Below are 15,000 nucleotides of genomic sequence, written 5' to 3' on the forward strand. Positions count from 1 at the left end.
GATAGATATAAATTAATCTTTTTATTAAATAAAATTCTACCTATTTCCTCAAAATTTGAAAGAAATCAAAGAATAGACACTGATCATCTGAAGCTTGAAGGCAAGTGTATAATACCTCCTTGACCTGGAAGTTGGGTGTTTATGTTGGAAGTCAGTTCAATCTGTTACTATGGTAGTCATGTTCTATAAAGTTGTTGCAAATATTGAATTAGTGAACACTGAATCATTGTGCCTAGGGGATGTACAGGGCTAGTTTCCTGTGAGCTACTGGTCCCACATTCTTGTCAACCAATCAATACATAATCGTGCTTTATTTGTGTTTCCACTTAAAGATAAATATTTTTTAAATGTATTATTAATTTATTAACATTGCCCCACAGCCAACAGTACTACACCTCACGCCCTAATATGAACTACCATTACACCCTTTGTTATGACTTAATGAAGCTAACTTAGCACTTTTTTCCTTTTTCATAAGGTACATCACAGCCTTCTTGTGCTTAGCAACATTAGACAGTACTTCAAACAACACATTTCGGAGCCACTTTAAATCACCAACAAAAAGACCCAAAATGCAAAAAAATGAGGCACTAAATAAATTGCAAAGAGGACACTTGTTTACAGTATAAGAAATAAAAAAAAGAGGGCAGAACACCTTGGTAGATCTCAGTTGGGAACATGTACATCTGGTGACTCAAGCTTTTCTTCGCTCTATGCATAACCATGAATAATCATAATGTGTTTTGAGTATTAATTTTGTGATTACAAATACATTTTGGGATGCAGTCAAATTCCAATGAATAAAATCCATGAACAATGAGGAAAGACTGTGTATACAGGCATATCTTGTCTTACTGCACTTCACTTTATTACACTTCACAGTTACTGCATTTTTTACAAATTGAATGTTTGTGGCGACCCTGTGTTGAGCAAGTCTATCAGTGCCATTTTTCCCACAGCATTTGCTCACTTAATTCTGCATGTCACATTTTGGTAATTCTTGAAATGTTTCTAACTTTTTTCAATATTATTATATTTCTGATGATCTGTGATCAGTCATTCAGTGATTATGAATCACTGAAAGCTCAGAAGATAGTTCGCACATTTTTAGCAATTAAGAATTTTTAATTAATGTACATACCTTTTTTAGACATAGTGATAATGGACATTTAACAGATTACAGTATGGTATAAGCATAACTTTTATATGCATTGGGAAACCAAAATATTCACTTGACTCACTTTTTTGTAATATCCACTTAATTACAGTGGTCTAGAATAGAACCTGCAATATTTCTGAAGTATGCTTGTAATGGATTTAAAACCAACTTGGATTTGAAATAATAGAGGAAATTCAGGAATCAACCATAACTAATTTTTTGTAATAAATATACCTTTGAAAAGTAGTTACACATTTACCTTAGTGAATTTTGATATTGGTTTGACAAAATGAATTGGCCGCAAGTTATGAAACAAGAATGCTTTGTTTTTCTTTTGGTATAATTTCAAACTTACTTTTCCTGTTTTTCATGACCTTGACATTTTTGAGGATTACAAGAAAGTTACTTTTTTAGAGGGTTCTTCAATTGTCTGATGTTTCCTCATGTTTGGATTCAAAGTTTGCATCTTAGGCAGAAAATCACAGAAGAGATGCTGTGGTCTTCTTGCTGCATCTTACCATGTGGTATACAATTTTGGTTTGTCCCATCACTAGCGAAGTTAACCTTGATCGCATGACTGAGCCAGTGTCTGCCAGGTTTCTCCTCTGTAAAGTTCCATTTTTCCCTTTATATTCAGCGTTATTTTCTATATCAATCAGTGTTTTATGAAGGAAGTACTTAAAGACTCTGTAAACATCCTGTTCTGCAATCACCTTTTACCGCTAGTTTAATCATCTCTTGATGTTTCTCACTGAATTATTTCTATGATGCTTGCTAGTAATGAGACATTAAAAAAAAATGATAGTAAATCCATAACAGAAATAGGGATAAAGGGCACATAAAAAAGAAATGCAAATATCTTATAAAATATGCGAAGATATTTAACCTTATTCACTATGCTGAGGCAATACAATGCAGTAGTTAGGAATATTAGTTCCAGCTTTGCAGTAAGAGTACCAGCTCGATTAAAAATCTGGCTTCAATTTTTGGCTCTACTACTTACTAACTGCAAATTTAAACAAAATCCATTTTTACCTATCACATTAACAAAGACAAAATTTCATAACAGAGCACTGCTGATAGGAAAGCAAGCATTTACATGCTGTTGGAAAGACATCAGTTTGGAGGATGGCAGTAACAAATTTTAACTGTATTTAGCCTTTTATCCAGCAATACTACATCCAGGAATTTATACCTCAACTACACTTACGCATTTACAGAAAAAATGTGTGTATAAATGTTCACCATAGTGTCATTTATAACAGCAAAAACTGGGAACTATCTACATATCTAATAGGGATCTGGCCAAAAATTCAATAGTATACTAGCCACTATGCAGCATTAAAAGAATTAGGAAGATGTGTATGTTCTCAATTGCAAAGTAAAAATAGTAAGGTTTAAGAGTCACAGACCAGTGAAACAGAATAGAGACTCCAGATATTAACCAAACATATATGGTCGATTAATATATGATAAAGGAGCCATGGACATACAATGGGGAAATAACAGCCTCGCCAACAACTAGTGTTGGCAAAACTGGAAAGCAACGTTTAAGATAATGAAACTGGATCATTGCCTTACCCCATTCACAAAAGTAAATTCGAAATGGATCAAAGACCTGAATGTAAGTCAGGAAACCATAAAACTCTTAGAAAAAGTTTATGTCTCTTGGACATAAACATGAGCGGCTTCTTCATGAACATATCTCCCCGGGCAAGGGAAACAAAAGCAAAAATGAATAAGTGGGACTATATCAAGCTGAAAAGCTTCTGTACAGCAAAGGACACCATCAATAGAACAAAAAGTTATCCTACAGTATGGGAGAATATATTCATAAATGACAGATCAATGAAGAGTTGACATCCAAAATATATAAAGAGCTCACACACCTCAACAAACAAAAAGCAAAAAATCCATTTAAAAAATGGGCAGAGGAGCTGAACAGACAGTTCTCCAAAGAAGAAATTCAGATGGCCAACAGACATATGAAAAGATGCTCCACATTGCTAGTCATCAGAGAAATGCAAATTAAAACCACAATGAGATATCACCTCACACCAGTAAGGATAGCTGCCATCCAAAAGACAAACAACAACAAATGTTGGCGAGGTTGTGGAGAAAGGGGAACCCTCCTACACTGCTGGTGGGAATGTAAATTACTTCAACCATTGTGGAAAGCAGTATGGAGGTTCCTCAGAATGCTCAAAATAGAAATACCATTTGACCCAGGAATTCCACTTCTAGGAATTTACCCTAAGAAAGCAGCAGCCCAGTTTGAAAAAGACAGATGCACCCCTATGTTTATCACAGCACTATTTACAATAGCCAAGAAATGGGAGCAACCTAAGTGTCCATCAGTAGATGAATGGATAAAGAAGATATGGTACATATGCACAATGGAATATTAATCAGCCATAAGAAAAAAACAGATCCTACCATTTGCAACAATATGGATGGAGCTAGAGGGTATTATGCTCAGTGAAATAAGCCAGGCAGAGAAAGACAAGTACCAAATGACTGCACTCATATGTGGAGTATAGAACAAAGAAAAAACTGAAGGAACAAAACAGCAGCAGAATCACAGAACCCAAGGATGGACTAACAGTTAACAAAGGGAAAGGGACTGGGGAGGATGGGTGGGAAGGGGGGATAAGAGGAGTATAGGGGGGAAGGGGTCATTATGATTAGCATGTACAATGTGGGGTCACGGGGAGGGCTGTGCAACACAGAGAAGACAAGTAGTGATTCTACAGCATCTTACAATGCTAATGGACAGTGATTGTAATGGGGTTTGTGGGGGGGACTTGGTGAAGGGGGGAGTCTAGTAAACATAATGTTCCTCATGTAATTGTAGATTAATGATACAAAAAAGATAGGTTAAGTGGGTAGAGTTATTCATGTTTATATATTAGAAAAGGATATAAATGCACACAGTTCTGTAATATATGTAAGTTTCTAGAAGTCTGCAGAAGGAATGTAACAGTGGTTGTTTCTTTGGAGGGGATTTTGGATGTCTATTTTCTGTATTGCTAAAAATAATTTTTTCAAACTCAATTCTTACCACATGCATGAAAAACATTTTATTTAATGACATGTTTGAATAGATATATGCATATGTCATCAAAAGGTAAAAATGGAATACAATCTCCCTCCCATTCCAATCTACCTAGCACCAATTTTCCCTCTCTACAGGGAAAAGGGCTCAGATAAAGGACTTGTATCTAGAACATACAAAAATTTAAAAATTTAATAGTAATAAAACAATCAATTAATTTACAAGTAGGCAAAAGACTTGAATAGACATGTCATCAAAGAAAGGACAAGGATGGCAAATAAGCATAGGAAAAGATGCTAAATATTATCAGTCATTAGAGTTATGGAAATTAAAACCGCAATGAGACACTATTGCCCACCTATTACAATGCCTGAAATTAAAAAGACTGGCCATACCAAATGTTGGTGAAGATGTGGAGGGAGCTGGAACTCTCACGTACTGCTGGTAGGAATGTAAATGGTACAGCCATGTTGGAAAACTGTTCGGCAGTTCCTCAAAAAGTTAAGCATACACCTACAATATAATTAAACCATCCTATTCTTGTGTATTTATTCAAAAGAATGAAAACTTATGTCCATACAAAGACTTATACATGAATGTTCATAGTAGCATTATTTGTAGTAGCCAAAACTGGAAATAATCCAAATGGCTATCCATCACCAGGAGAATGGGTAAACAAGTTGTTGCATATCTAATCAATGGAATACTGCTCATCAACAAAAAGAAAGAAATCACTGATACATGTAACAACGTGACTGAATCTTGAAAAAATTATGCTGTGTGAAAGAATCCAGACAAATATAGTACATACTATATGATTCCATTTATCTAAAATTCTAGAAAATGTAAACTAATCTCTAGTGATAGCAGGCAGATAAGTAATTGCCTGGGAATTCATGGAGAATAGAGAGAGGCAAGTGGGAGAGATTACAAAGGGGCATAATAAGAGAACTTGTGGGGGTAATCGACATGCTTACAATTACAACTGTAGTGATGTTTAATGGGTGTATCTATATGTCAAAACATAGTAAATGGTATCCCTTAATTAATTTTTATTACATATCAGTTATATCTCTTTAAATGTTAAGAGTTTTTGAGGACAGGAAATAAGAATATAGAAAAATATAAATACTCAGGCAAAGTTAGATGAGTGACAGGGGGACTGTAACTAGTAAAATATAAATAATAATATCCAATGTTTGGAAAATGAGATAAAGAGGGTATCATTATTACACTGATGATAACAGCAGAAAAAAAGATAGGAAAGAAAGACGAGAAATTTTTAAAATCTTGGGCCTATGGTTGGGTGTCTCATGAAATCTTAATGGGGTGGAACCAGCTTTTAAACAAACTATACCAATTTCCTTAAATGGAAACTCTATACTAGAACAGAAAATACCAGATGGTATTTTAGATGGTAAAGTTAAGTTTTATCTTAGGATACTATGTCATGATGTGAACTTGCATTTCTTAACATAGGTTGCGTGAGAAAAAACGTATGAAAAACACTGAATTCTAGATCACACCGTAAGTTTGCAAATTTTGTAAAAAAGACAAAATTTAGAAACTTAAATATGAAAAGAAGAAAGGATAGTTTCTGGAATATACAGTACATTTTGGAAGGCTGGATTTACTGGGTGGAGAAAGAAAAGACTTGAAAAAGCCAACTGAGGAAGAATTCCTACCTTTTTTAAATTTAATTTTATTGAAGTATCATTGATATACAATCATATATTGGTTTCAGATATAGTAGTTTCACAACATAGCAATTCAACAGTTACCCATATTATTAAATCTAGTGTGATTTCTATCTATCAACACAAAAAGATGTTACAGAAACACTGACTATATTCTCTCATGTTCTATCACTGTCTCCATGACCAACTTATAGTGTGATTGTTATTGTGCCCCTTTATCTCCCTCAACTTTTCCATCCACCTATCCCACTTACCCCTTTGGTGACCACCAGTCACTTCTCAGTGTTTATGAGTCTACTGCTGTTTTGTTCATTCTGTTTTGCTTTGTTTTCATACTGTGCAAATAAGTGAAATGATAAAATATTTGTCTTCCTCTACTTAGCCTATTTTACTGAGCCTAATACCCTCTAGACCCATTCATGCTGTCAGAAATGGCAGGATTTCTTTTCTTTTTATGGCTGAATAATATTCCATTGTGTATATGTAATACCTCTTCTTTATCCATTCATCTGTTGATGGACACCTAGGTTGCTTCCATATCTTGGCTATTGTAAATAATGTGGCATTACACACAGGGGTGCATATATCTTTTTGAATTAGGCATTTTTTTACCTTCAGGTAGATTCCTAGAAGAGGGATTACTGGACCAAATAGTATTTCTATTTTTAGTTTTTTAAGGAACTTCCATACTGCCTTCCACAGCAGTTATACCAATTAACATTCCTACCAACAGTGCAGGAGGGTTCCTATTTCTGGGCATCCTTGCAGCATTTGTTGTATCTTGTCTTTTGGATAGTAGCCATTCTAACTGGTGTGAAGTGATATCTCACTGTGATTTTAATTTCCATTTCCCCAATGACTAGTGATATGGAGCATCTTTTCATGTGCCTGTTGGGCATTTATATTTCTTCTTTGGAAAAGTGTCTCTTCAGGTCCTCTTCCCATTTTTTGATTGAGTTCCTTGTTTTTTTTGGTGTTGATGCATATGAGTTCTTTATATATTTTGGATGTTAACCCCTTATCAGATGAGCCATTTATGAATATATTCTCTCATATGGTAGGTTGCCTTTATGTTCTGCTGATGGTGTCCTTTGCTGTACAGAAGTTTAAATAACTTTGATGAAGTCCCACCTGTTCATTTTTTATTTTGTTTCCCTTGCCCGAGGAGATGTGTCTAGGAAAAAATTGCTCATACTTATGCTCAAGAGATTTTTGCCTATGTTTTCTTCTATGAGTTTTATGGTTTCATGACTCACATTCAGGTCTTTGATCCATTTTGAGTTTATTTCTGTGTATGTAGTTAGACAATAATCCAGTTTCATTTTCCTATATGTAGCTGTCCAGTTTTCCCAACACTGGTTATTGAAGAGGCTTTTTTTTCCATACTGCATATCCATGGCTTCTTTATTGTATATTAATTGATCATATATGTGTGGGTTTATATCTGGGCTCTCCATTTTGTTCCATTGATCAATGGGTCTGTTCTTGTGCCACTCCCATACTGTTTTGATTACTGTAGCTTTGTAGTATAGCTTGAAGTCATGAAGCATAATCCCCCTATCTTTTTTGTGATTTCACAGGATTGATTTGGCTAAGAATTCCAAATTTTTATCCAATGTATTAAGACAAAACTGTTGTGCAAAAGAAGTTATGTAGAACTGATACTAAGAAATAAAAATAAAGGAGAATAGGTCAATTGTTAAGTCAGATTGAGAAATGGAAGATAAGAATTTGGAAAAGTATGAAAAATAGGAAGAATGGTGGTATCATTGAATGAATTATATCTGAACATTCTACACATCTGAATAAAGTTATTTTAAAAATCAACTTGGCCTATGATTTTTTGTTTTTCCAACTTAACATATTTTAATACAAAACAACAGCCTTAAACTGTGTATGTGTGCAGTTGTTAACAACAGTACATTTTTACCAAAAATTTTGACATCTACAGAAAAAAAAAGTTATTCATAAACGCAATATTCAGAAATGATTATGATTAACATTTTCACATGTCTCCTTAACACTACTTCCTATACTTTCATTTTTACCAGGAAACTATTCTTCTCCCCTTTATTGACACATCTATGTTTCTATTCCTGGCAGTGTTTAAAACTAGTTTTTACATTCATTAATATTTGGAAGATTTTGAGTTTTGTTACTACAAAAATGTTTTTTAGTTTCAATGCAAATAGGAAGCAAAAATGTCTTCTTTTAGACATAGGGATATTTCTCTCTTTTTATAAACTATGCATTTACTATCTCTTTCTCTCTCTAGTACTAACTTGTCACCGCACAGAGAAATTTCTATTGACTGTACCACATTAGATATAAATGGATTTGTTGGAAGTGATCCAAGTATTACTTATCCCTTACTCAGCAACAGAGTCTAAATTGGGAATAAAAAATTCTCTGGTAAATATGTAGATGATGCATATCTCTAATGGTAGGTTAACCAAAAATTACTTTAAAATAATGAGTATAATTTCGTTAAACTTACATAAAAAACAATTGAAAGAAGTTGAACTTGTATTTTGCTAGATAAAAATTTCACAGATTTCTCTTGGAGTGATTCTCTACTGTGAAGCTCACCTATCTTGAATCCTGGTAAAGGAGTCAGCCTCTCAACTCCTGTCAGGGATCTCTTAAATATCTGTCTCAGTTCCCTTCATTTTTGAGGCAATCTTGGGCATATGTGTTTGGCAATAGGTTTTCAACTGCCTCATACCTGAAGGAGATTTCAATCTCACTCAAAGCAGGAGCCTTCCTTGAACAATAGACAAGATGACAAAGATAACCAATACAGAAAATATTCAATCTAAATCTGTATGGAAACATGTAACATCTCCCTGGCATCTCTCTTACATGCCACCACCAAATGTAAGTCAGGAACCAGAATGAAAACATTTTAATCCTACTAGGAGAACCTAAAATTAAGATGTGAAAATATATAGAAAAATGATTTAAATTACTTAATGAAATCTTTTCATTTCTGTTCCTTAATGTAATCAAGAAAATTATTTGTATAAAAGTGTCAAATTTTCTAATTTATGCCTTTAGAGATAATCAAACTCCTCCTACATTCTTAAAACAAGAACAGATAGCTATGTAAAAAAGCAAATAATAAGAATTTATAGATACTATAAACATGACTGTGAAAAGTAAAATTTTAATGACCAAATAATTAATTGAATGGAAAAGATGAAAACTAAATGAGTTATTTGAAAGGTAAAGTTGAGTAAATCTTGAACAATGTACAACAGAAAACAGATAGAAAACACAAGAAAAAAATTGAGACCTGAAATGTCAGGCAGCCCAGTATTTTTCTAGTGGAAATTCCAGAAGGAAAAAATGGGAAAGAGGAAATAATATTTTTAAAGAATTTAAGAAAATTCCTCTGAATTGAAAAAACTTCTGAATTTTCAAACTGAAGGCCTGTCCAGTTCAAAACAAAATATGTGAAAAGATCCATGCCTACATACAACCAGGTGAAATTTCATAGCTCCAAAGAAAAATTAAAGGTGTTAAAAGCTAAACAGAGACAAGAAAACAAGGTAATAAACAAAGACAAAAAGCAATGAAATGAGACTAGCTCGCATTTGAATTCTTATTAACATTTCTGGATGATAGAGGACAATGGAGTAGTGGTTTCAAAGTTGTGAGGAAAATGAGATTTTGAGCTTAAAACCATTAGCCAACCAAATTATTACTCATGTGTGAAGGCAAGATAGAAACATTTTTGAATGTGAAAGGATTCATAATGTTTACTACCCAAGCACATACACCAACACATATTACTTAAGGCAGAAGGAACTTCATTAAAAAAAGAGAGAGATTTACAAGAAAGAGAAAGAGATTTTTAAAAATTGTTGCTTTTTAATAACTAAGAACCTATAAAGAAGCAATCAAGAAAGAAAAAGATACAAAAAATAAAGACAATCCAATAGATGCTGACTATTGAAACATTCTTCCTCAAGCAGCAGGGGCTTATAGTAACGAACTTAAGATTTTTACTTCCTTCTCTGAGTCCATGCACAATACTGTATTGTGTGGTGGATGTTTATATAATTAAAAATTTGCCAAGTGATGACAGTTTTATTTTATTTCAACTTTCAGATCAATCTGTAGATAAAACAAATTATTTAATAATAGATGCAGTATTACAAAACTAGGAGAGGGTAAATGAGAGCTAATATGAAATAAGAATAGATATAATATTTAAAGTTATAATAGTAACCTCTATAGGAGAAAATAAGAAAGGAAACAAAAACCTCAAAACATTGTTAACAGCAATTACTTTTAAAGAGTGATGGCAGGGGTAGTAGACTTTTCCTTTTCCATTTCCTTTTTATATCCTTCTATTTGATTTTGTTTGCCATGTATGTTATTCCATTAACTCCTTAAAAATATTTAAAATAAGAATATAGGATACTGTAATCAATAGGGGGTAATTCAATAATTATGATATATTATACAATGGCATACTGAGTGGAGAGAAATACAGTAGGTACTGACATGAGAAACTGTCCCTAAGTAAAAAACAAGCTTCAGAAATAATAGTAGAAAATGAAGTGATCCTAACTTTTGGAAAAAAAAATTATGTAAGAGTGGGAGAGTGTGGATATATGTATGTATATGTAAATGTTTATAAAGTGTTTTTAGCGTTGTAGCAACAATTTACTGAAATGACAGGAGCCTTTGAAGATATTTCAGTGTTGTAAACTGCATTTTCAATTAGCTGAATTTATAAGCTATACTTTGGTTTATTTTTGGTGTAGCTTAAATTTCTATTAGTCATTGAATATTTAAGTATACATTAATTAATAATTAACATTTTTATATGACTTTCAAGAGAATAAGATGAAATTTCAATATTGTTTAAAATATTAACATATTAATTATTAAAACTATTACCCAATCTAGCAAACTACAGACTCAATAGTTAGTCTCTCTAAATATTTTATAGCTGGAAAAAACTGAAACTGAACCAAAAAAGGGGACTTTTTTATATTGAAAAATTTGAAAACGTGTAACACCATAAAAATCAAGTAGTCAGATTTCTGACATTACACAACACTAAACACATATTATTTAAGAGTCTATTTTAGTTTCAAACAACATTAAAACATATTCAGTCATAACTCTTCTTTTTAATAATTCAGTTCTTTCTTACCAGGCTATTTTCTTTCCAAGCTTCTGGGAACTTGGGTCTCTGTTTTTCCCTAGACACCAGAACCTGCATATCTTCAAAAGTGGGATGGTTTCCAACTTCTGTCTGAAAAGCCATCTGGTATTCTGGAACAGATTCACCTGTGTATGTTTTAAAAAGAACAGAGTAAAATTTCCAATTATCATAAAATGAAAGAATAACAGGAGTATTTCTGATGCCAAGTAAGCAAAGAAATTATATCACAATTTTTTTCACCTTTTAAGCATACCTGGAAATCTTTTAAAAAGACCCGGTTGTGCATTTAATGCATTGTTAATAAATGCTTTACTTAGAATAGACTTTGTTTGATAAATTAAATGTTTGTTGATAAGTTAAACAGTAATTTCAATAATGGACAGCTATTTTTAAATGGTTTCTAGTATTACTAATTTGGGGGTGGGATTACTATATACTTAGGGTATACTTAATACTTGAAATATATACCTGAATTTCTATCCCCAAAAGGGGTTGAGGGTGGTGAATATGAGGAGAAAGTCTAGTATCTAGTACAACAAACATGTCTGTAGAACTAAATATAAGTGGGTGGGTTGCACAGTCATCGTATCTCATTACATTATTGACTCTATTATACTGCAGCCAGATTATTTCAAATATCACAAAAATTTTTATGATAATAGCCATTTAACAGAAGTATCAATATACTGACTGTTTTAAAGTTATCATAAGATATGCAATCTTATGAAGGTTTTACATGAGCAACATTGTGGTTTCAACATTCACCCATATTATCAAGCCCCCACCCACCCCACTGCAATCATTTCCATCAGTGTAGTAAGATGCTATAGAGTCACTGTCTTCTCCATGCTATACTGGCTTTCCTATATGTATGCTCATTACAATGCCCCTTAATCCCCTTCTCCCTCCTTCCCCAACCACTAGTCCCTTCTTGGAGTCTGTGAGTCTGCTGCTGTTTGGTTCCTTCAGTTTTGCTTTGTTATTATACTCCAAAAATCAGGGAAATCATCTGGTACTTGTATTTCTCTGCCTGGCTTATTTCATTGAGCCTAATATCCTCTAGCTCCATCCATGTTGTTGCAAATGGTCGAATTTGTTTTCTTCTTATGGCTGAATAACATTCCGTTGTGTACATGTACCACCTCTTCTTTATCCATTCATCTATTGATGGACACTTAGATTGTTTGCATTTCTTGGCTATTGCAAATAGTGCTGTGATAAACATAGGGGTGCATACATCTTTTTCAAACTGGGATCCTCCATTCTTAGGGTAAATTCCTAGGAGTGGAATTCCTGGGTCAAATGGTATTCCATTTTTAGGTTTTTGAGGAACCCCCATATTGCTTTCCACAATGGTTGAACTAATTTACATTCCCACCAGCAGTGTAGGAGGGTTCCCCTTTCTCCACATCCTCGCCAGCATTTGTTGTTCCTTGTCTTTTAGATGTTGGCCTTCCTAAGTGGTGTGAGGTGATATTTCATTGTGGTTTTACTTGCATTTCCCTGATGATTAGCGATATGGAGCATCTTTTCATGTGTCTATTGGCCATCTGAATTTCTTCTTTGGAGAAATGTCTGTTCAGGTCCTCTGCCCATTTTTTCATCAGGTTATTTGCTTTTTGGCTGTTGAGGTGTGTGAGCTCTTAATTTATTTTGGTTATTAACCCCTGATCAGATACGTCATTTACGAATATATTCTCCCATACTGTAGGATGCCTTTTTGTTCTGCTGATGGCTTCCTTTGCTGTACAGAAGCTTTTTAGCTTGATGTAGTCCCATCTGTTTATTTTTGCTTTTGTTTCCCATGCCTAAGGAGATGCGTTCAGGAAAAAGTTGCTCATGTTTATTATATTCAAGAGATTTTGCCTATGTTTTCTTCTAAGAGTTTTATGGTTTAATGACTTACATCCAGGTCTTTGATCAATTTTGAGTTTACTTCTGTGCATGGAGTTAGACAATAATTGTTTCATTCTCTTATGTGTAGCTGTCCAGTTTTGCCAACACTACTTGTTGAAGAGGGTTGTCATTTCCCATTGTGTATCCATGGCTCTTTTATCGTACCAATATACTGATTTTTAAAAAATTCCTCTTAAAAGGTGTTTCTAGATCAAGGACTTCTTAAGTATCATTAACTATTCTATCACTGTTTAAAAACTCTATTTAACACCAATAAGCACTATCAGTTGCTTGTGGTAAGCATGATTTTTACAAGATATGATCAAATTTAATTTAGCTAACACACTGAGCCACACAGAAGACCGATGGGACCAACACTTGGAAATGCAATGGTTTAGTCAAAATCTTGGTAAAGAACACAAGAGAAATAGAGACTTTCCTGAATGCTTGCCTCCCATAGCATTAAAATGACAGAATAAATTAGAAGAAAGAACACCAGGATGCAGGACCAGGCACTTACGTTCTAATCTTGGCTTCATCTCTACCTTGGAAAAGTTATTTAACTATTCTGTTTTGGTTTCCTATCAGCAAAATAGCAATGTCTGTCTTCCTCATCTTACATGGAGACAATATAAAAGTTATAAATGACCCACACAGGAAGTACATTACAAAACGTATGATTTGTTTTATGTTTCAATTTGAATATGCAAACTAATCTATAAACATTGTTCCTCCACTAATACTAAAAAAATTTTAGAGATGAATTCTATAATCTATGCAGCATAGGCCAATTTTTTTTGGAATACTATACTATCTACAAATATAAGTGGTATTTTTACATACTCTCATAAACAGTTAAGCAAATTATTTTGATCAGTAACAATCAACACTGAACTTAAACACAAACTAAAGGATTTAATCCTGCCAGTTACTATATAACTTTTTTTATGAAATCTCATCCAAAAATACCTCAAGCACTACCATCTGTGAACTGTAAGATATTTACTAGTATATCTTCTTTTTTTATTAAGATATTATTGATATACACTCTTATGAAGATTTCACATGAAAAACAATGTGGTTACTACATTCACTCATATCCCCCACTGACCCCATTGCAGTCACTGCCCATCAGCATAGTAAGATGCCACAGAGTTACTATTTGCCTTCTCTGTGCTACACTGTTTTCCCCATGATCCCACCACAACATGTGTGCCAATCATAATACCCCTCAATACCCTTCTCCCACACTCCCCACCTGCCTTCCTCTCTCCCTCCCCTTTGGTAACCGCTAGTCCCTTCTTAGAGTCTGTGAGTCTGTTGCTGTTTTGTTCCTTCAGTTGTGCTTCGTTGTTATACTCCACAAATGACAGAAATTATTTGGCACTTGTCTTTCTCCGCATGGCTTATTTCACTGAGCATAATATCCTCCAGCTCCATGCATGTTGTTGCAAATAGTAGGATTTGTTTCTTTCTTATGGCTGAATAGTATTCCATTGTGCATATGTACCACCTCTTCTTTATCCACTCATCTACTGATAGACACTTAGGTTGCTTCCATATCTTGGCTATTGTACATAGTGCTGCAATAAACATAGGGGTGCATATGTCTTTTTGAATCTGAGAAATTATAATCTTTGGGTAAATTCCTAGGAGTGGAATTCCTGGGTCAAATGGTATTTCAATTTTTAGTTTTTTAAGGAACCTCCATACTGCTTTCCACTATGGTTGAACTAGCTTACATTCCCACCAGCAGTGCAGGAGGGTTCCCCTTTCTCCGCATCCTTGCCAGCATTTGTTGTTCTTAGTCTTTTTGATACTGGATATCCTAACTGGTGTGAGGTGATATCTCACTATGGTTTTTATTTGCATTTCCCCAAAAATTAGTGATGTGGAGCATCTTGTCATTTGCCTGCTGGCCATCTGAATTTCTTCTTTGAAGAACTGTCTGTTCATATATGTCTTCAGTCCACTTTTTAATCAAGTATTTGCTTTTTGCTTGTTGAGGCAT

At 33.9% G+C, this 15,000-nt stretch overlaps 1 protein-coding gene across 2 annotated transcripts in view; it reads right to left on the reverse strand.

The window, feature by feature from the left end:
* BMPR2 (bone morphogenetic protein receptor type 2) overlaps positions 1-15,000 on the reverse strand; it is a 238,261-nt gene that overhangs the window by 20,091 nt on the left and 203,170 nt on the right. For both annotated transcript variants that reach the window (XM_037009188.2, XM_037009187.2), the window contains exon 10: positions 11,082-11,218. In XM_037009188.2, the coding sequence (XP_036865083.1) occupies positions 11,082-11,218 (137 nt within the window). The remainder of the gene's footprint in view (positions 1-11,081; positions 11,219-15,000) is intronic.

Source organism: Manis javanica, chromosome 12 (genome assembly GCF_040802235.1).
Source record: "Manis javanica isolate MJ-LG chromosome 12, MJ_LKY, whole genome shotgun sequence".
Lineage (NCBI taxonomy): Eukaryota > Metazoa > Chordata > Mammalia > Pholidota > Manidae > Manis > Manis javanica.